The sequence below is a fragment of the Lissotriton vulgaris genome, chromosome 11 (genome assembly GCF_964263255.1).
Source record: "Lissotriton vulgaris chromosome 11, aLisVul1.2, whole genome shotgun sequence".
NCBI classification, from domain to species: domain Eukaryota; kingdom Metazoa; phylum Chordata; class Amphibia; order Caudata; family Salamandridae; genus Lissotriton; species Lissotriton vulgaris.
The window spans coordinates 9,036,805-9,057,516 of record NC_141699.1 but is presented as its reverse complement, the minus strand read 5'-3'; the positions used below and the strand labels follow the sequence as shown (position 1 = coordinate 9,057,516).

General features: G+C 46.6%; 1 protein-coding gene across 2 annotated transcripts in view; it reads right to left on the bottom strand.

Annotated features, from left to right (window-relative positions):
• The window catches only part of HIRA (histone cell cycle regulator), a 436,977-nt gene that overhangs the window by 248,695 nt on the left and 167,570 nt on the right, over positions 1 to 20,712 (bottom strand). For both annotated transcript variants that reach the window (XM_086942648.1, XM_086942649.1), the window contains exon 8: positions 19,451 to 19,618. In XM_086942648.1, the coding sequence (XP_086798774.1) occupies positions 19,451 to 19,618 (168 nt within the window). The remainder of the gene's footprint in view (positions 1 to 19,450; positions 19,619 to 20,712) is intronic.

Below are 20,712 nucleotides of genomic sequence, written 5' to 3'. Positions count from 1 at the left end.
TGGTCTCTTTTTATGAGGTATAGCACCTTCATGTCCAGTCTTTGGGTTTATGTAGATCTTCCTTTGTTTAGGATCTGGTTTAAACAGTTCTTCTTCCTCTATAACCTTCTTTCGGCGTCGATTTTTTCGGTTCCGACAGAGGTTGTTTTGGGCGTTTTGCCTTGGGATGTGTTACAGCGTCCTGTGGCACAGTTCTCGGTGCCGAAGGTGTTGTTTACGGCTTGGTAGGCGTGTCCGAGGACTTAGGAACCTCGGAATCGTGGGTTTTGGCACTGAAGCAGGAGTCTTCGGAGTGGAAGCTGACCTTGTCGGTTCTGTGGCGTCAGGCGCTGGCTTTCCCTCTCTAGTTTTGGAAGTCGACTGCTTCGGAGCCGGAGCTACTTTCGGTGCCTGCACCTCTTTAGGCTTCGGTGTCAAAGGATCTTTCGCTTTCGGTGCCGAAGGATCTTTCGCTTTCGGTGCCGAAGGGTCTTTTGGCCTCGGTATCGAAGGATCTTTGGGCTTCGGTGAGGATGGAGGTGGTGGAATCAGCACGTGTAGTTTGGTCGGTGCCGAAGCACCTGAAGGCGTAGTTATTTTCCTCGGAGCCGAGCTCGAAGGCTGGGCTTTAGAAGGAAGTACTTGGTCTCAACTGGGCCCCTTGGGCGGAGTGCTGACCTTTGCCTTTGTCTTGGGCAGTGTATGTGGTGCAGGGGCAGGAGTACTCACGGGTTAACGTGACGGAATCGAGTCATCCGAGTCCACCGCCTCTGATTTGATCTGGAGATCAGGCGAATACTCGTCCACGAAGATATTTTCCGGTGTTGGGGCTGATCTCCTCATCTCATGTCGACGGGCCCTCCGATCCCGGATGGTCTTTTTCGATCGGAAGGACGCACAAGCTGTGCAGGTCGACTCGTCGTGATCTGGCGATAGACAGAGGTTGCAGACCTCGTGATGATCGCTATGTGGAAATTATGCTCGACATACCGGGCATTTCTTGAACTGAGTTCTTTCCATCTGGTGTAGGCCGCACGGCGTGGATAGACCCAACAGCCCGCATCAATGTACCGGAATCGAGATGATGGCGCCAAAGTTGTATATTCGATATTAGTTGTAGGAAGTTTTTGCGCTTCGAAGTTGCTGAAAAAGTTTTTCTAGCTGGAGCGGAGAAACTTTTATCCGAACCCAGTGGCGGAAAAAAACAATCTAAGGATGGAGCCGATGCCCATGCGCAGTATTGTCCAAGGGAGGAGTCACCTATATCGTGACTACAAAGACTTCTCCAAGAAGACAAGAACCTGCAATCATCCGAGCCCAACACCAGGAGGCGATCTAATGAATAGTGTACGATCTGCAGCTCATATGCCTCGAACATTATGTTTTGCATTGAGAAATTACCGTGAAATTACCGCTGGATCAGTGGATTCAACCCATATCTGTGACGGGGTCGAGTGTTTGAAACGTTTCGGAGATCCATTGTGTTTGCTTAGTTTTTGCTATGCAAGCACTCTACAACACTATCGAGATTCTGCCAGGATCAGTCATTTTAATTTGTCTAACAGGATGGAGAATTTTTGATTGCTTGTTAGAGGAGGTTTGTGTCTTGAAAAACGTGTTAGTGTCTGTTCCAGTTTGTTTGGAGCCGCCTCTGTAAAAGGAGCGACGAAAGGAGCCTCGAGCTGGGGTAGACTGTAAGGCCCCCATAGACTTGGCAGTGTGAGTGTCTTTTTTCATTTTTTCGAGGGTAGTGTCTACCTCCGGAACAAATAACTGGTTGTGGTTAAAAGGCTGGTTCAGAATGGTAGTTTGTACTTCCTGCTTAAATCCCGAAATGCGCAGCTTCACATGTCTCCTAATGACGACACTGGTGTTAATAACTCTAGATGCTGTGTTTGATGGAAGCGTTAGATATTAATTTGTCTTCCAGTATGAGGTCAGTAGCTCGATCTTTATACTGATCTGAGAGGTGTTCAAGCAATTTCTCCAATTGGTCGTAATGAGCCCTATCATAACGGGAGAGGAGGGCTTGCGTATTAGCTATGCGCCATATATCGGAAGCCTGCGCAGCTATTCTTTTGCCTGACGCATCAATAATCTTGTATTCTTTGTCAGGCGGAGGTGCTTCACCAGAAGTCTGAGAATTGGCCCTTTTACGTGCATTGGACACCACTAATGAGTCTAGTGGTAGGTGTCATTTAATATAGACTGGGTCTGAGGGTGCAGGTCTATTTATTTATTTTGAAAGTTTTATATAGCGCGAACAAGATCTTTGCAGATATCAGAGCGCTTTACAAATATTTCTTTTCATTTCAGGGGTTTAAAATTCTGGTACGCACAGGATCTTTAAAGACCTCAGTAGCATGCTTAACCACCCCTTTGATCATGGGAAGAATTTGAGCGGATCTCCGAGACTGCTCAAAAGTATCTAAGAGAAAATGTTCCTCAATGGCCTCAGAATGCATGGGGACACCCATGATATGTAGCAGCTCTGTTGATCAGCTGGCCTAACCCAATAGTAACCTCAGGAGGAGAAGGTTTAGATGGGTATGAGGGTGCCTCATGGACATCATGAGGTACAGGTTTGGTGTATGCAAAAAGTCCATGTGCCCTCACCTTCAGGGTATGTATTGTCTCCTTCCCCGTCCCCTCCACCTAAATCGTATTCATTATAATTCTGTGGTGAATGTGATGATAATGGAGATTGTATAGGAGAGTTTTGAGGTGAAACATAGGGAGGAGTGGGAGAAGGAGGAGAGACAGGAAAGGAAAGTGCAGAGGAGAGGTTGCACAGTCCTTCTTCTTGGCAGGAACCACAGGTGTAGGTGGTGTAGCTGCAGGTCTCTTCTTGAGTGGTATGGTACCAACATGACCAGTTTTCGGGTCGATGAAGATCTTTTTCTGTTGAGGATCTGGTCGAAAAAGGTCCTCTTGAGGCACAACCTTGTTCGGCGCTGTTTTTTTCGGTGCCGGCGTAGGTTGTTAAGTGTATTTAGCCTTAGGAGGTATTAGAGGGTCCTGTGGCTTAGGTTTCGGCGCCGAAGGGGTCGATTTTGGCTTGGAAGGCCTGTTCACGGACTCGGAGGTCTTTGAATCGGGATTTGTTGTTTTCGGCACAGTGAGCGGCGCCGGTGCGTCTTTTGGTTTCGATATTGGTGCCGAAACATGTTTCGGTGTCGGCACTTCTTTCGGTGTCAGAGCCGAAGGGTGTTTTGGCTTCGGTGTCGACGGAGTCTTGTTCGGTGACGAGGCGCCGGGCCTTGTTTAGGAGCCGAAGGAAGACTCTTGGTCGGTGTCGAGGCACCGGAAGGCGTGGAAGATTTCTTCGGAGTCGAGCCGGAAGGCGGGACTTTCAAAGTAGATGATCGGTCTCGACTGGGCCCAGCGGGCGGAGTACTGACCTTTGCCTTCTGCCTTAATGTATGTGGTGCAGGGGTAGTAGTACTCATGAGCTGACCCGATGGAATGGAGTCGTCTGAGTCATCTGCCTCGGAGACGATCTGGAGATCCGGTGAGTCTTCTTCGGGAACGAGTGGAGCCTTGTCGTGGAAGATGTCTTCCGATGCTGGGGCTGATCTCCTCATCTTGTGTTGACGGGCCCTCCGGTCTCGGATGGTTTTCTTCGAGCGGAAGGAAGCACAGGATGCGCAGGTCGACTCGTTGTGGTCTGGCGACAAGCAAAGGTTACAGATCTCGTGGTGGTCGCTATGTGGAAACTTTGCTTGACATTTCGGGCATTTTCGGAACGGAGTCCTTTCCATATGGTGTAGGCCGCACGGCGTCGATAGGCCTAGAGGCCCACTTGGATGACCGGAATGTAAACATTGGCATCGAAAGTTGCTGCCGTCGATGTCGAAGGCAGGTAGTAGTTATTTAATGAAGTTCTGTGCATCGAAGTTGCAGAAAAACTGTTTCTGGTCAGAGCGGAGAAACTTTCATCCGAACCCAGTGGCGGAAAAAAAACAATCTGAGGATGGAGCCGATGCCCATGCGCAGTATTGTCCAAGGGAGGAGTCACCTACCGGGACTAGTAAAGACTTCTTTCAAGAAGACAACAACCTGCAATCATCCGAGCCCAACACCAGGTGGCGATCTAATGCACAGTGTACTATCTGCAGCTCCCATGCCTCAAACATAAAGCTCTTCCTACCTTACAGATATATTTATATAGAAATGTTCATGTGCACTATACTGTTATCACAATAAAGGATTCATTCACCTCCTCGTGAGCCACACTCTCCAGAGAGAAATACCAAGATATTAATAGAGGGGTCATCTGGTGTGGGCAACAGCAGCAAAGAGCACAGAGCTCCAGGACCGACACTGATCTGATATATACGCATGCAAACAATACTTGGGACAGTATGGAGGGGTCAGAGGAAATCATTTTACCCCCAGTCTTGGCAAGATAATTGGGGATGAAGACATTTTAAACCCCCCTCACTTGGGCAAGGGGAGTGGGGTATGGCAGCAATTCACACCTATCTAGAGACAAGTGACAGATGCAAAACATTTGTTGTTACACTCTATTTCTTCTCTGACATGCATGGGGTTTGAGAAAATACACTGGGGCTTATGGTCATAGGTTGAATTACTTACCTGTACACTGTGGTTCTCCAGCATTGATAACTTTTATAGATTCACATGCTTGAATCTTCCACGTTGTCTTGGTGTCAAATTAACAGTAGAAATAGCAGTACTAAATACATTAACATAGACCTCCATAGGAAATAAAAGCCAATTTAGCAACCTTTCAACCTCCTTTTATAACATCCAAAGTCCAGCCATTCACAGCAAAGACCTTAGAGTAACCCTCTCGCGAGAGTCACCACATCTGAGATTGAGCACAAGTAGATAGACAGACAGATAAATAGTACTCAATGGTAAAATGGTGAGCCTAAACGGGGAGGGTAGCATGTAAATATATAAAAGATATCAATACTGGAGAACCAAAGTGTTAAGGTAAGTAACTTGTTTTTTCTCCAGTATTGTATCTTTTATAGATTCACATGCTTGAACCCGACGAGTCAGCAGTATATCAATTATTAGAAGCCAACATCGGCAGTGGGTAGGCGAACTATCCCACCATGACAACACAAGAAAGACCATATAACAATATGCCTACATAACAGTTCATATAATGCAAGCAATAAATATCAAAATAGACGTAAACAAATAAGCAAGAGGTCAAAACGCCTCATACCTTAAGCAAAGAGGGAACGAAGTGCAGCCTGTCCAACTGCTGTATCTGTCTTACTCCAACCATCGAGGCAGAAATGCTTTGTAAACGTGTGCATGCTCGCCCACGGTGCTGCCCTGCATATGTCAGGTAGAGATGCCCCTGCAATCCGTGCTGATGAAGTTGCCACCTTCCTCGTTGAATGAGACTGTGCTTTTGCAGGAAAAAGATGGCCAGCCTTTTCATGGCAGAAGGTAATCACTGGAGTGACAAAACGTGCAATACTGGCCCTAGTTAAGGCTCGTCCCTTTTTGGGTGGAGAAACGGATATCAGCAATTGAAAGAATTTACAAAAAGTCTTTGTTCTTTAAAAATAAAACTTCAAGCAACGTTTGATGTCCAAAGAATGGACCGCTCTCTCCGCCGCCAAGGACGGATTTAGAAAAAACTTAGGCAAGATTATAGGTTTGTTTAGAGAAGATGAAGGCACCTTAGGTATGAAGGAAGGATTAGTATGTAGTATAACTCTGTCTGCCAGAAACTGGAGATATGGCTCCTTTAAGTTGAATGCTTGGGTTTCGCTGATATGCCTAGCTGACATACTGGCTAATAGAAAAGCCCCCTCCCAAGAAAAAAATTCAAGTCACACATGTGCACTGGTTCAAATGGAGGTCGCATTAACTGCGACAGAACAGTAGGAGTAGTTTCTGTCCTTTAACTCCAGTTCTGTAGTAGGGGTATCTCTGTTATAGTCATAATCTAGGGGGAATAGTCCCGCCCATGTGCGTGGACCCCGGGTCCACGCACATGGGCGGGACTACTCACTAGATTATGACTATACACAGAGATGCCCTACTACAGAAAGGAACATTCACAGATGGTTCCCTAAAACAATGAGATTCTTCTTCTCTGTCATCATAGGGGTAGCAGTCCTGAAAGGATTCCAGCTGATGTGCAGAAGAATGCAACAAATATTCCCCTGCTAAGTAAAAGGAAGGGTCATCGTCCTCAATATCCTCGTCATCAGAATCCTGACTTTTGGCTTTCAACTAAGAAGGACTATAAGCACAAACCCTCATTCTCAGACTCTTGAAAGTCCAAAAGACGTTCTGGGGGTAAAGGAGACATTTTTGAAAAACCTGTAACTGTCTGGAATGCAGAAGGCTGATTCTTGCGGTGTCGTCGTCAATACCACTGTCGTCTGCGAGATTATGGTGAATGCCGTTGACAGAGTGGTAGTAGATGGAGATATCCTTGTCATCGGTGAAAGCGTCAGCGACGTTGAAGGTCTCGTCAGCGGTCAAGGTCTTGTCGACGATGATGCCGCCATCGAAGTTAACTGCAACCCATCAGCAAAGAGACTGTTGACGGTGTAGAAACTTCATCTGGCTTACCTGCAGTGATAGCTCTCGACAACGAAGCAGTCAACGGTTAGACGATTAATCCTTTACAGGAGTCAAAGAAGCAGAAAACGGTGCGGAGGAAGATTTTGAGGTCACCACCAGAGGGTTTTTGTTAAGTTTTACATCAGATTTCTCTTGTTTCTGGGACATGGATCTTTTGTGTCCCCATGATGAGAAGATGAGCTGCCTTCCTTTCTTTTTTGAGACTAAGACTGAACTTTTGCCTCAGATTCAGAGCCTGAGTCTGAAGCTGCTTTTTTCTTCTGAAGACAGAGAAGCAGCCCACCCTCCCTGTCCTCAAGGATTTTGGCAGAAAATGTTTGGCAATATTTGCATTTCCTGGGTTTGTGTTAAGGGTAAAGGTAATAGGGACACCGTTTGTGGGGGTCCTCAGAAATGAATCTACACTTCCCACAGGTCTTACAGGGCCTGAACAACCCGGGCATGGTTAGAAATCACAAATTCAAAGTACCCTGTCTGTAGCTGGAACCTGGAGGTCAAAAGTTGAAGAAATAAACTGTCACTGAGCAGAGCTCAGAGAGACTCCCCAACACACGACGTGCGGTAAGAAATCTGGGGTGTGGTGACTCTGGGTAGAGGGTTACTCGAAGGTCTCTGCAGTGATTGGCTGGACTTTGGATGTTATAAAAGGAGGTTGAAAGGTTGCTAAACTGGCTTTTCTTTCCAATGGAGGTCTATGGTAATGTATTCAGTATTGCTATTTCTACTGTTACTGTGAGACGCCCACCATGACTATGGGGAAGATTCAAGCATGTGGATCTATAAAAGATACAATAATGGAGAAAAAAGAAAATGCTAGCCCATAATTAAAGACTCAAAATCCAGGTCTTCAACACTTTTAGAAAACTATTGTGTTCCTGCAAATCACTAATGGCTCGTGGGAGTGAATTTCACAATTTTGCTGTGGCCACAGGAAAATCGCTGCCCTTCCCACCTAAACTTCCTGAATTTAAGAACAACTACAAGAATATACCTAGTAGACCTAAGATATCTAGGGGGGATATATATCTGGAGTATCTTTTTCAGTCCTCTGGGCCCGATATTTTGCACCACCCTATGAAAAATGTATAAAGCCTTGCGTTAGCTCACTGGTAACCAATGCAATTTGGAGATCCCCACTGAGACTGATTGGTGTTTAGGAATTTCAAGTATCAGTCGAACAGACACATTCTGTACTAACTGTAGTTTAGCTCTAGTTGTTTTATTGATCTCCAAATAAAGTGTATTAAAATAGCCTAGCCTTGAGGAAATCAAGGCAAGAACTACCTGCATGCATGCTTTCAAAGGGAAAAACTGAAAATCTTCCTCCAGTTCCTAATAATCCAAAAACAAGTGGATACCATGCGACTGACCTAAAGGTCAGACAATAACTTGGTATCCACTAATACTCCAAGATTTTTAGCGGAGTCTGCCAGGATGTGCAATACCCTAGTATTTCAGGCCACCAAGAATTATTCCAAATGGTGCAATGGTTGCCAAAAAGTAAAACCTCAGACTTGTTCCCATTCAGTCTAAGATAGATGCTACCCATCCAATACCCTACAACCTGCATACATTTCTTGAAGTTGACAGCAGTGGCCTCCATATCCTTGGTGATAGACATGATAATTTGTGTACCATTAGGATAGGACCTGCAATACAGAAGACCATATCAATTTGGCCAGAGGGAAGACCGAGATTAAAAAGAGATGAGCATAAGAATGGGATCAGAACTAAGTTGGTTCATAACAACGTCTGTCATCTATGTTTCAGAAGGAATATTCTACTTTCCAGTATGCATCTGTTCTTGGCATGTAGGGCTGCTGACATTCATATCTGTGCATAGATCGCCGCCTAGTGTTGGGTCCGGATGATTGCACTTTGTTGTCCTGGAAGAGTCTTCGAAGTATCACAAGATAGGTGACTTTTTGGCATAAACTTAGGGTTTTTGGTCGAAGAACTACCCTGTTAGCATGCACTTGCATGAAAGGTTCTTGAATTGTTAGTGCTTGTAATGCGCTAACTCGCTTGAGTGAGGTAATGGCAATCAAGAACGCCACCTTTCACGTTAAGAATTGCAGTTCGCATGAGTGTAGAGGTTCGAAAGGAGGTTCCATAAGTCTGGTAAGTACTATATTTAAATTCAAGACTGGGGAAGGAGGGTGTCTTGGAGGGATCACCCTTTTAAGACCCTCCATAAAAGCCTTGATTGCTGGTACTCTAAACAGTGAAAGGTGTTGCCTGTTTTGAAGGTATGCTGCTTTAGCAGCTAGGAGTAGCCTTATTGAAGAGTATGCTAGGTTGCATCTTTGAAGATGCAGCAGGTAACATATAATGTTTTGTATGGAAGCATCTAATGGGTTGATTTGGTTATTGTTGCAGTAAATAACTAATCTTTTTTATTTAGCTGCATAGAATGCTCTAGAAGTTGGCCGTCTTGCCTCCTTGATAATGTTCATGCAATCAGGAGGCAAGTTAAGGTATCCGAACTCTAAGATTTCAGGAGCCAGATCGTTAGGTTCATTTGATTGGGATCTGGGTGCCTGATTTCTCCATGGTTCTGAGTTAGAAGATGGGGTGCGAGGCACAGCCTTTGATGAGGAACTACTGAGAGCTCCAGGAACGTTGTGTACCATGGTTGTCTCGCCCATGTGGGAGCAACTAGGATTAGCGTGAGTGACTGTTGCCGCAGTTTGCGTGTCATCAGCGGTGCTGGGGGAAAAGCGTACGCAAATCTGCCTGACCAGTTCACCGATATCGCATTGCCCTGTGACAATGGATGTGGGAACCTGGCGGCAAAGTACTGGCATTTCAAGTTTTCTTTTGTGGCAAACAGGTCTATTTCTGGGTGACCCCACTCTTTGAAGAATGGCTGGACAACTTGGGGGGTGAATCTCCCATTCGTGTAGTTGTTGGCTGTACCTGCTGAGCAGGTCTGCTATCTGGTTGTCTTTCCCTGGAAGGTGTTCTGCAAGGAGAAAGATGTCTTTTGGAATTGCCCACTTCCATATGCTTTGTGCCAAGAGGGACAACTGTGGAGAGTGTGTTCCTCCCTGTTTCTGGATATAGTACATTGCGGTCATGTCGTCCTTCCGAATCAACACAGTCTTGCTGTACAAGTATTTCTGGAATGCTTTCAGGGCTAGGAATATCACTAGCAACTCCAGTTGGTTGATATGCAGTTTCTTTTGCTTGGTTGTCCAGATCCCTTGTACTGTGTAGTGAAGGAGGTGGGCTCCCCAGCCTGTCAGTGATGCGTCCGCTGTTAGTACTAGTTGTGGAACCGGATCTTGGAACAGTCGCCCCTTGGAAAGGTTTTGTGGGTTCCACCACTGCAGAGAGTTGTAAGCGCGACTGTCCACCAACACTAGGTCTTTTAGTTGTCTTTGAGCCTGGTTCCATTGCTGTGCTAGGCATCCCTGCAACAGACGCATTTGAAGTCTGGCATGGGGGACAATGAATATGCAGGAGGCCATCATGCCTATGAGCTGCATGAAGACTCGAGCTGGCAGAGTGTGTTGTGGCTGAAATTTGCGAATGAGCATCTGCATGCTGGCTAACCTCGCTGAATTTGGGTATGCCTTTGTTAATGAGGTATCTATAGTGGCTCCCAGATATTGTTGTATGTGGGATGGTTGCAGATGCGATTTTGGGTTCTTTATGGAGAAGACTATGCTGTGAAGCAGCTGGAGTATTTGGGATGTGTTTTCTGCACATTGTTGGTACAATTTTGCTTGTATTAGCCAATCATCCAGGTATGGGAACACATGAATGTGTTGTCTCCTGAGATGTGCTGCTACTGTCGCTTAGCATTTTGTAAACACTCTTGGAGCTGTGGTTACCCGAAAGGGCAAGACCTTGAATTGGTAGTGTTTACCTTCTATTGTGAACCGGAGATATTTTCTGTGAGCTGGATGGATGGGTATGTGAAAATACGCATCCTTGAGGTCTAATGTTGCTAGGAAGTCTCCTTGCTGTAGTAGTGGGAGCACTTGCTGTAGTGTGATCATATGGAAGTGCTCTGACAGTATGTATTGATTTAGGGGTTGGAGGTCCAATATTGGTCTGAGGGAACCGTCCTTCTTGGGAATAAGGAAGTATGGGGAATATACTCCTGTCCCTTGATGTTGGAAAGGGACTGGCTCTATGGCCCCCTTTTCCTTTTTTTAAAATTTATTTTTTATTTTTCATCAACATCAGAATTACAAATTCATAAGACATTGCCAGAGAAACAAAAATAACTTACAATTCAGAAAGCATTATCATCAGGTTCAAAACAAATAAAGCATTTTTCAAAAACACAAAGAGCTATAGACTGGGAAAAGTGAGTTATAAAAAGGGAAGAATTCATCCCAAGAACATACTATACAGTCTTAATTGCGTTAAACTTTCCCCCCATTTCATCTTATATCTCACCCAGCCTCCTTTTCCATTCAATTATTGGGGCCCATATCCTCCGTCCAGCTTCTTTTTTTCCCTCCCCCTTTTTAGGTCTCGCCTGTCGATGCGCATGCGCATCGAGCAAGGCGAGAGTATTGCGAGTTATCCACTCTTATCTACACTGCAAGGAATCGTGGCGATTCCTTGCAGTGCCCGTGACTTTTAAGGTCAATGCGCATGCGCATTAAGCTTATGCGCATGCGCATTGACCTTAAAAGTCACGGGCGCGTGCATGTCAGTCTTTGTTTACCCGCTCCCCAGCTCCGCCCCCTCACTACTTGATTGCACGGCCGCTAGGCCGTGCCTCCCCTACTCTCCTCCCCCCTCCTCCTCTCCTCCCCTGCCTGCCTGCCGCTAGTTTCCATTCGCTGCTCCTTTCTCGTCTCCCTGACCCCACCGCCCTTCGATGTGAAAGTCCCCCCCCCCCCCGCCCCCCGTCCCCTCCTCGCTCACCCTCATCTCCACCTTGTTAATATACCTTCTATATCCCCTTTTCGCCCTTCGCTCCTAGCTGCCTCCTGTAGTCCCCGAAGCACCTCATCCCGGTAGAAAGCCTCGGAACAAGTACGATGCCGCACGCCACGGTAACAGCTCAAGCCACAGTAAGACACGTTACATCGGGGGCAGGTATAGCGCGAAGGGACTGTCATGCACAGGGCACACGGGCCACCCCCTATAGGGGAGGACATCCCTTCAAAATTAGGAGCACGATTATTAACGGCAGGCTCCATTACTCATCAGTCCTTCCTCAAAAGTTTTGTATTAATGGCACAGCTGCTCATGGAATATTGAGCCAGTCACAAACACAGTAGCAAAGCATATTTAATTACGCACAATGCCAGCAAATCGGATAGCCGGACAGTGAGCGCTCGCTCTACCACAGCCAATCACAAACGCTTTCAGTTTTATAGTACTCCCCGAGCCACATGGATTGTGTCTTACTCGATCTGAATGGATTGCAGATAGAGGGAAGGCGCGGTTGAGGAGAGGCTAAAGTTGAAGTTGATAACCTGTGACGGCCGCTTCGAAATGCTCTTGATTGCATAAACATATATTAACTAGGAATACAAAGGTTGTACTTCAATGAGCCTTAACTGAGATAGAAACCAATTTGATGTTGGTTATCGTGGGTTTGATGACCGAAAACTGCAAATTTAGCGGCCATTTTAGAATGGGGTACTTCTTGAGCACATTAGCGTAAAGTACTACAAACGTTACTAAATCATTGAAATTACTCTTAAGATCTTAGTTAATAATTGTTAGGTATAACAGTAAATACATTATGTTAAAATAGTAGGTTTAGCCTCATATGTATTACGTAGTGCCGAGCCCTGCCGATAGTACGAACGTTATGCTTTTATGATGTAGACCCGAGAAGTAGGCGTACTTGTATTGCAGCTCATCGGAATACACGACAATTCAAGATGGCGGCCAGGCATGTCACCCGCTGTCAAAGGGTTGACATGAGGTACTGATAAGTGCTCAGTGCTAGAATACTAGCTGAGCTGCTTGTTTGATCTTCTAAGCGTTTTGTGGCAGTTTGTAACAAATGCATTTACTGAGAGCCATGACGTTTCTGAACCTAACCACTGAATAACCGTACTGGAGGGGAACCTGCTATAGTGTTTTAAAATTGTATTTGTTATCTAGTGGGTGTTTCTGGGTGTATCATGTACGTCTGCTTTTCGTGGGAGATGTTTATCTATGTGCTTTAAACTATCCCTGGCATACCAGAAATTGGGGGGGGAGGGGGCAATGCATGCAGACAGAATTTAGAGGGTTTTGATAAGGGCATGTAGTAAGTCCTTCCACGCATTCCTCGCAGATATGTGGTACTTGGTATCATGTTCTGTTTTGTATGAGGGAGACTTATTACCATGTTCCACTCCTTAAAGTACTATAAAGCTGCCTCTCAGAAGAGGAGGCCCCATTTCCCACGTGTGAGCGCAAACAGCTGCTGACCCTCTTGGGCTGAGGACGTTGAACAACCTGTCCCGTGGGATGCCTTCATCGTCCTCCAACGGCACATAAGAGGCTGCAATTGACCGGGGTCCCCACTTTTGGGACGCCCATGTCACCCTCAACCCCTCACCCTCAACCCCTCAACCCCTCACCCTCAACCCCTCACCCTCAACCCCTCACCCTCAACCCCTCACCCTCACTCACCCTCAACCCCTCACCCTCACTCACCCTCACCCACACTCACCCTCACCCACACTCACCCTCACTCACCCTCAACCCCTCACTCACCCTCAACCCCTCACTCACCCTCACCCTCACCCTCACTCACCCTCAACCCCTCACCTACCCTCACCCTCACTCACCCTCAACCCCTCACCCTCACTCACCCTCAACACCTCACCCTCACTCACCCTCAACACCTCACCCTCACTCACCCTCAACCCCTCACCCTCACTCACCCTCAACCCCTCACCCTCAACCCCTCACTCACCCTCACTCTCACTCATCCTCACTCACCCTCAACCCCTCACCCTCACTCACCCTCACTCACCCTCAACCCCTCACCCTCACTCACCCTCAACCCCTCACCTTCACTCACCCTCAAACCCTCACCCTCACTCACCCTCAACGCCTCACCCTCAATCACCCTCAACCCCTCACCCACCTTCACTCACCCTCACCCTCACTCACCCTCACTCACACTCACTCACACTCACCCACCCTCAACCCCCCTCAACCCCTCATCCTCACTCACCCTCAACCCCTCACTCACCCTCAACCCCTCACCCTCACTCACCCTCAACCCCTCACCCTCAACCCCTCACCCTCACTCACCCTCAACCCCTCACCCACCCTCAACCCCTCACCCTCAACCCCTCACCCTCAACCCCTCACCCTCAACCCCTCACCCTCACTCACCCACACTCACCCTCACCCACCCTCACTCACCCTCACTCACCCTCACTCACCCTCACCCTCACCCTCACTCACCCTCAACCCCTCACCCTCACTCACCCCCACTCACCCTCAACCCCTCACCCTCCCTCACCCTCAACCCCTCACCCTCAACCCCTCACCCTCACCCACCCTCACCCACCCTCACCCACCCTCACTCACCCTCACTCACCCTCACTCACCCTCACTCACCCTCACTCACCCTCACTCACCCTCACTCACCCTCACTCACCCTCACTCACCCTCAACCTCATGCTAAAGATTTACAAAAAAACCCATTAACAATTCTAAAAGCACTAACTCTAATGCTGCGAGACCTATTGCATTTCTAATGCTTGTTTCATATAGGGCCATTTGTAAGATATATATGGCCAATACCTGAGAGATCCATTGCTGTAATGTTGGGGGGTTAGGATCCTTCCAGAGTGTGGCTATGCATAGTCTACTGAGGGTCATAGCTAAATACAGAAACTCATGGTGATGAACATCTACACCCTCCCTCACTACACCCAAAATCATAACTTCATCAGTCAAAGTTGAATGAATCCCCAGAGAATCCGCAAAAAATTGTTCCAAAGATTTTTTATATATATCTAGAGAGGGGCATGATGCAAACATATGAATTGTATCTGCTTGCGTGGATTGGCATCTTGGACAGATGCCCCCGCTTCCCCCCCCCCCCACTGCGCTATTCTATGAGGAGTGTAGTAAAGTTCAAACATAGACTTATATTGTTGAGATTGTAAGTTTGCCACTCTTAGAACCGAATTTGACAGTTTTAATGACTTCTCTGCCTCGTTTCCTGTTAGACCTAGTTTGACTCTCCACTTCTCATACATTCTACCACAATCATCCTTTTTATATTTACAAATTTCCCCGTATAGTTGCGAGATAGAGGATCCCCCTTCATCCCTTACACATTCCAACAATTCGATTCTTTGAAAGTTCATGTCTCCCCCCTGTTTCTTTAGCAAAACTGACCTCAGTTGTAGGTACTTAAAGAAGTTTCTACGCCCTAAATTATATAGGCGTTGTGCCTGCTCAAAAGAGATCAGACCGGCTGCCCCTATAAGGTCCCCAATAGTTTTAACCCCTAATGCATCCCAGCCCCTCATAACTGGGTCATGAAATACCCCCGGCAGCGATGGGTTCCCATATAGAGGGGTATAATAGTTCATTCTCCCTAGTTTTAATTTTCTCCTTATCCCAGACCAGACTAACCTTGCGGCCACCAAAGTCTTGAACCTTACTTTTTTGTAATAACTCCTCTCCTCATATGTAAGTAACCATTGATTAGAATCTTTCACTACAAGTTCGTATACGTCTGGGACACCATCTCTACCTGTCCATCTGACTGTAACACTCCCCCCGAGCATACCTCTGATGTATTGCAGGACCGTTGCCCAATAATATGCCTTAAAGTCCGGTAACGCCAGCCCACCTCTCTCTCTTGGGAGTGACCAAAATGTTTGACCCGCTTTTCCAGCATGCATTTCACCTCTTATTGTAGCAGGGTGATATGTTCTTTGGACATAGGACGGTGTATGGGTGGTATGTTTGGGGGGGTAGAAGCTAGTTTCAGGCAATAACCATACTGGATAATTTGTCTCACCCACCTGTCCATGGTAATTGCGTTCCAGACAGCTAGGAATTGTTGGAGTCTGCCTCCGACCGGTGTTAGGTGGTCCGGAGGTAGCGTGATGAAGTCACTGTTTTGTGGCAGTGGAGGCTCTGGTGTTATTGCCTCCACGTCCTCTTCCCTTATTATTGTTTCCCCGATAACCTCCTCTGTTGCAGTTTTTGGTAAAGGAACTTTGTGTGTTGCCTTTGTATGATGATGATGATGTTTGGGAAGTATTGCCTCGTGTAGCTGTCCTGTATGAGGAGCGTCGAAAGGAACTTCTGTGTTGCTGAAACTGCAATGCTCCCATTGACTTTGTGGTTTCTGTGTCCTTTTTCATTTTATCTAAAATGGTGTCGACAGCAGGGCCAAAAAGGAAGTCTTGGTTAACCGGTTGATTAAGGATGGTGGATTGCACCTCGTTTTTAGAGCCTGAAATACGCAGCCATGCATGTCGTCTTAGTAAGACGACATGGCTGCGGTGTCTGCTGCATCATTTGATGGAGGCGTTTGTGATGAACTTTCCCTCCTGTATGAGGTCATCAGCTTGGGCTTTAAAAGGCTCAGGTAGGTGTTGCATTAAGCTTTCAAGCTGGTCGTAGTGTGCCCTGTCATAACGAGCTAGCAGAGCTTGGCAATCCTCCAAGAATTGGAGGCTTGTGCTGCTACCCTTTTACCTGAGGCTTCTAGTATCTTTGACTCCTTATCGGGGGGGGGGGGTCGCTTCCCCCGCTGTCTGTGACTTAGCCCTTTTTCGTGCATTAGCCACCACTAGTGAGTCTAATGGTAATTGCCTTCTGATGTAGGTAGGGTCTGTAGGGGCTGCTCTATACTTTTTCTCAATCCTAGGAATGATTACCCGTGCCCTAACTGTATCCTTAAATATGTCAGGTGCATGTTTTAACACTCCCTTTAGAATAGGAAGTGTTCTGACACTTTTTTCCGAAGAAGGGAAGGTGTCAAATAAGAAGTCTTCCTCTACAGGGTCATTAAGCATATCTACATTGTGGTACTGTGCTGCCCTGTCTATTAATTGGTTGAAGACAATGGTGTCATCAGTGGGTGAAGGCTTAGTTGGATAAAAGGAGACATCAGGGATGGGATGGGTGTTAAAAGGGTCAGTTGGCTCCTCCCATGGTTCATTTTGTGGCTCAGGATCTTGTGGATAATCATAATCAGGCTAAGGATCCTCCCCTGTGTTCCCCTCATTGTCTCCATAGTGAGAAGGAGAGTAAAGAGGAATAGGAGTAGTAGGCATAATGGGATAGAATGGAATGAAGGGTTTAGATGGAGAAGTCCCAAAGTCCTTCTTTTTTAGTGGAATAGGGGAATGAGAGTCAGTGTCCAGTGGCCTATTTTCCCTGTGCAGGATTGTCACTTTACCAGTCTCTGGATTAATATATATTTTTGCCCGGTCGTCTTCTGGATCAGGATGGAAGAGTTCTTCCTCCACTGTTCTTGGTTGTGACTTTTTTGGGTCGACAACACCTTCTGCTTCGACGACTTTTGGTGCCTTAGTGCTTTTTTTCGGCTCGGCCCTTTTTTCGGGTCGGCGAGTGTTTTCGGGTCGACCGGGTCTTTCGGTTCGTCAAGTTTCTTGTGCTCGACAGGTTTTTTCGGTTGACTGTCCTTTCCTGAGTCGATGGTCTTTTTAGGATCGACTGGTGTGTTTGGAGCACTGGTCTTCGGGTCGATAGCCTTCTCCGGCCGGATTATAGGCTTCGATACGGCACCCTTCCCGTCGGCGACCTTCTTTGGTTCGGCGACCTTCGGCTTGGCGTCCTTTTTTGGGCTCGATGGCTTGTTTCGGGTCGGTGCCATTCGGCTCAACGGCCTTTTTTAGGTCGACGTTTTTCTTGGGGTCAAGTCAAGTCAAGTCAAGTCAAAGAATTTATATAGCGCACTACATACCCAGAGGGTCTCAAGGCGCTTAGGGAGGGGAGGAGGATTACTTGTCAAATATCCACGTTTTAAGTTGCTTTCTGAATGCAAGGTGGTTGTGGGTAAGGCAAAGGTAAGTGGGGAGTGAGTTCCATGTTTTAGCAGCCAGGTATGAGAAGGATCTGCCTCCCATGGTGGTCTTGTTGATGCGAGGTACGGTGCAGCCTTTAGGCTGCACGGCCTTCTTCGGCTCGACGGTGTTCCTTGGATCGAAGTCTTTAGGCTGTACGTTTTTCTTGGGGTCGACGGCCTTCGGGTCGACGACCTTTTTAGGCTCTGGATCCTTCTTTGGGATTGCGGTACTTGGCCCTGGGGTCTCTGAAGGTTTCGGAGCAGAGGCGGATGGCGGTGCTGGCAAATGTTTCTTTGGATCTTGGTTAAGGCCTTTTGGCGATGCCTCGACCGGAGCCTTTGGTAACGGGGTAATCGGTGTTGGGGGCAGTGTACTCACGATTTGCCCCGGTGGGATCTTGTCATCGGGGTCCGAGTAGTCCTCGACGGTGACTATCTCTAGGTCCGAATGTGGAGCTTCTTGAAGTTCCTGGTCATCATCGAAGATGTTGTCCGGTTCCGGTGCCTGTCTCTGCATCTCTTGCCTAGTGGCCCATCAATTCCGTATGGTTTTCTTCGACCGAAACTGGGAGCAGGCGGGGCAGGTTTCTTCCTTATGGTCTGGAGAAAGGCACTTGTTGCATACTTGATGATTGTCAGTATGCGGGAACTTGGAGTGGGATTGTGGGCATCTTTTAAACGGGCTCCTTTCCATCGACAGCAGGCCCACGTCTAAAAAAGGCCCAATGGCCCGCATCGACGACCGATTCGAGATGGAAAGCTTTATCGAGTCGAGAGCTAACGAGCGATAACAATACCGTCGAATTCTAAGGCCTTTTGGCCTTTATAAAAGTGCAATCATCCGGACCCAACACTAGGCGGCGATCTATGCACAGATATGAATTCAGCAGCCCACATGCCTCGACCAGGAAGTTAAGAGATCTAATGCCGATCCAAAGAGCCCCCGATTCCGCAGATTATCAGCCAGCAAGGCAGGAGAGAAGGAGTACAGCAGCATCGACTATCCAGCGGCTGCACTGCTTTTTTTGTTTGTTAGCTTATACTCACTAGACTTGCCAACAGTAAGGGGTAAAATACAGCTGAAAGCCTAGTGCACATGCAAAAATTAATCTCCGAATGTCTGTGTGTGCTCTTGGTGTTTGCAAAGCCTTTTCCATGACCATGGAAACTTTGGCAGAAATACCAGAAACTCACAATTTGCCTAGTATCTCCAAAACATCTGAAAGGATTTTTACCAGACCAATAAAAGATTCAGAGCGGGCCTCCACACTCGTGGCAGAGGCTTTGCAGTGGTGGCGGGGCCCCCGCAATGGGTAACTTAAGGACAGAGGACTGGACACGACTTTGTGGCCTCCATCAAGAGTGCGGAGGCCCTTTGTTAATCAGACCCTGAATGTCCTAAAGGCTGCCAGGCCATAAAGGTTGGTAACCATCCATTCAGTGATTTTACAGTTGTACATAAGAAAAGATTTCTATTGCCAATCCCTTTGTAAAGACTACTGAAAAACAATTTTGGACCTCTTGTAACTGATGAACCGTTTGACTGAGCTGCACCAAATTTGGCAACTTGGTAAATATCCTATTATACATGTTTTCTCAAAATATGGTACAGATTGGTCAAGGGAGAATAAAATTACAAGGTACAAAGATGGAATTTTCTATGGGGTTTGGTGTAAATCTTTACTAAAGAGCTGCGACTGCGCTTCAGTAACAAATATTTTTTACAGAGGCACAGTATGCACATTTTCAGGGTTGCTTCCACTAAAGTTTCAACACTCTACAAATGAATACTCATAGATGATAATTATGATTCCCCCAGCAACTCTTTCAATGCTATGCTACAACCATTTCTCATGCATGGTGTTTCATTGCTCATTGATATTTGTGCGGCCAACTTACCACTACTGTGACTGCCTTTCGGTGTCCCACAAAATCCATGTTGGTCTTCCATCCATCCCTCTCGATAATTTGAGCCGTGGGGCCAGAGTTATTCATGGCGTGAGCTGAGACCAGGTAGTGTCCATCTGGGGACCAGCTGAGGCGCAAGACATGAGTTGTCCCTCCACACTGAAAAAGTAAAAGCATCCCCTCTTAGAGGTCTCAAAACTGAAATTTTCTGCTTACGCAATGAAAGGTCTGCACCTGTAGATGTGCCTACAACTCTTGCAGAAACTCGAGATTTCTCATAGCCATGTATTTTTTTGATCACTAAAAAGATAGTTACTGCAAGATGCCCAGATATATCCTTGTTTACATAGTACAGCGCTCCCCTCATTCCTGCGGCAGCCAACTGAAAATGTGTTCTGCTCCCTGGCTCTCTTAAGCATTGCCTATCATTAGTTTACGAACCTTAAAGCCTCCTGTTGGATCCCCTCTTTCTCCAATGTGCACATTTCTAAAAATAAATAAAAACTGGTTTATTTTGGAGACCTTAAGCTTAGGGGGGGGGGGAGGAGGGTGTAGGATCAACTCTATATGCTCCACTAGGTATTCTAGAACCTGAAAAGATATGAACCTGTTTTTTGAGAAAAGCTAAAGAAACAAGAACTAACATTTGTGGGGTTAAAATGGAGCAGTTAATCCTTCTGGAAAAGTTGGTCTGCAAAGTAGTCTGCATAACTTCATAACTGACGGATTGCAGGGAAGAATAATGCAACATTCCCAATAAATGCAAGAAGAGTACACCCTCCAAGTCGTACTCCTCTGGAGGCAGACACTCGACTTCAGGAGTTGATCTGAGTAGCAAACACATAGGTTTGCATTAGCCCCTGACGTTTGAAGATAGTCAGCAACACTTCGTGATTAATCCAACACTCATGTGGAACATGATGGAGCCGCTGCAATGTATCAGAGTCCATATTTTAACACTTTACTTTCCTTCTAGATGAACTGCAAGCAAAGGGGCGTTAAGATCCATCACAAACAGCCAGATGACTAAGGGAATCATACTTGCTATGTCCTTGCTTATTTAAATAAAACACAGTGGTAATGTTGTCTGTTAGGGACTAAAAACATTCCACCAATTGGGGAAAGAGGGATTTGAAACAGAAGAAGTTGGACTAGAATGGTAGAAGTGATGTTCTACATTCAGAGCTATCCAGAGCATGAGAATCCAATGGCATTGCAGTGTAATGTGAAGCGATTGTAGCCATATAAGGAAT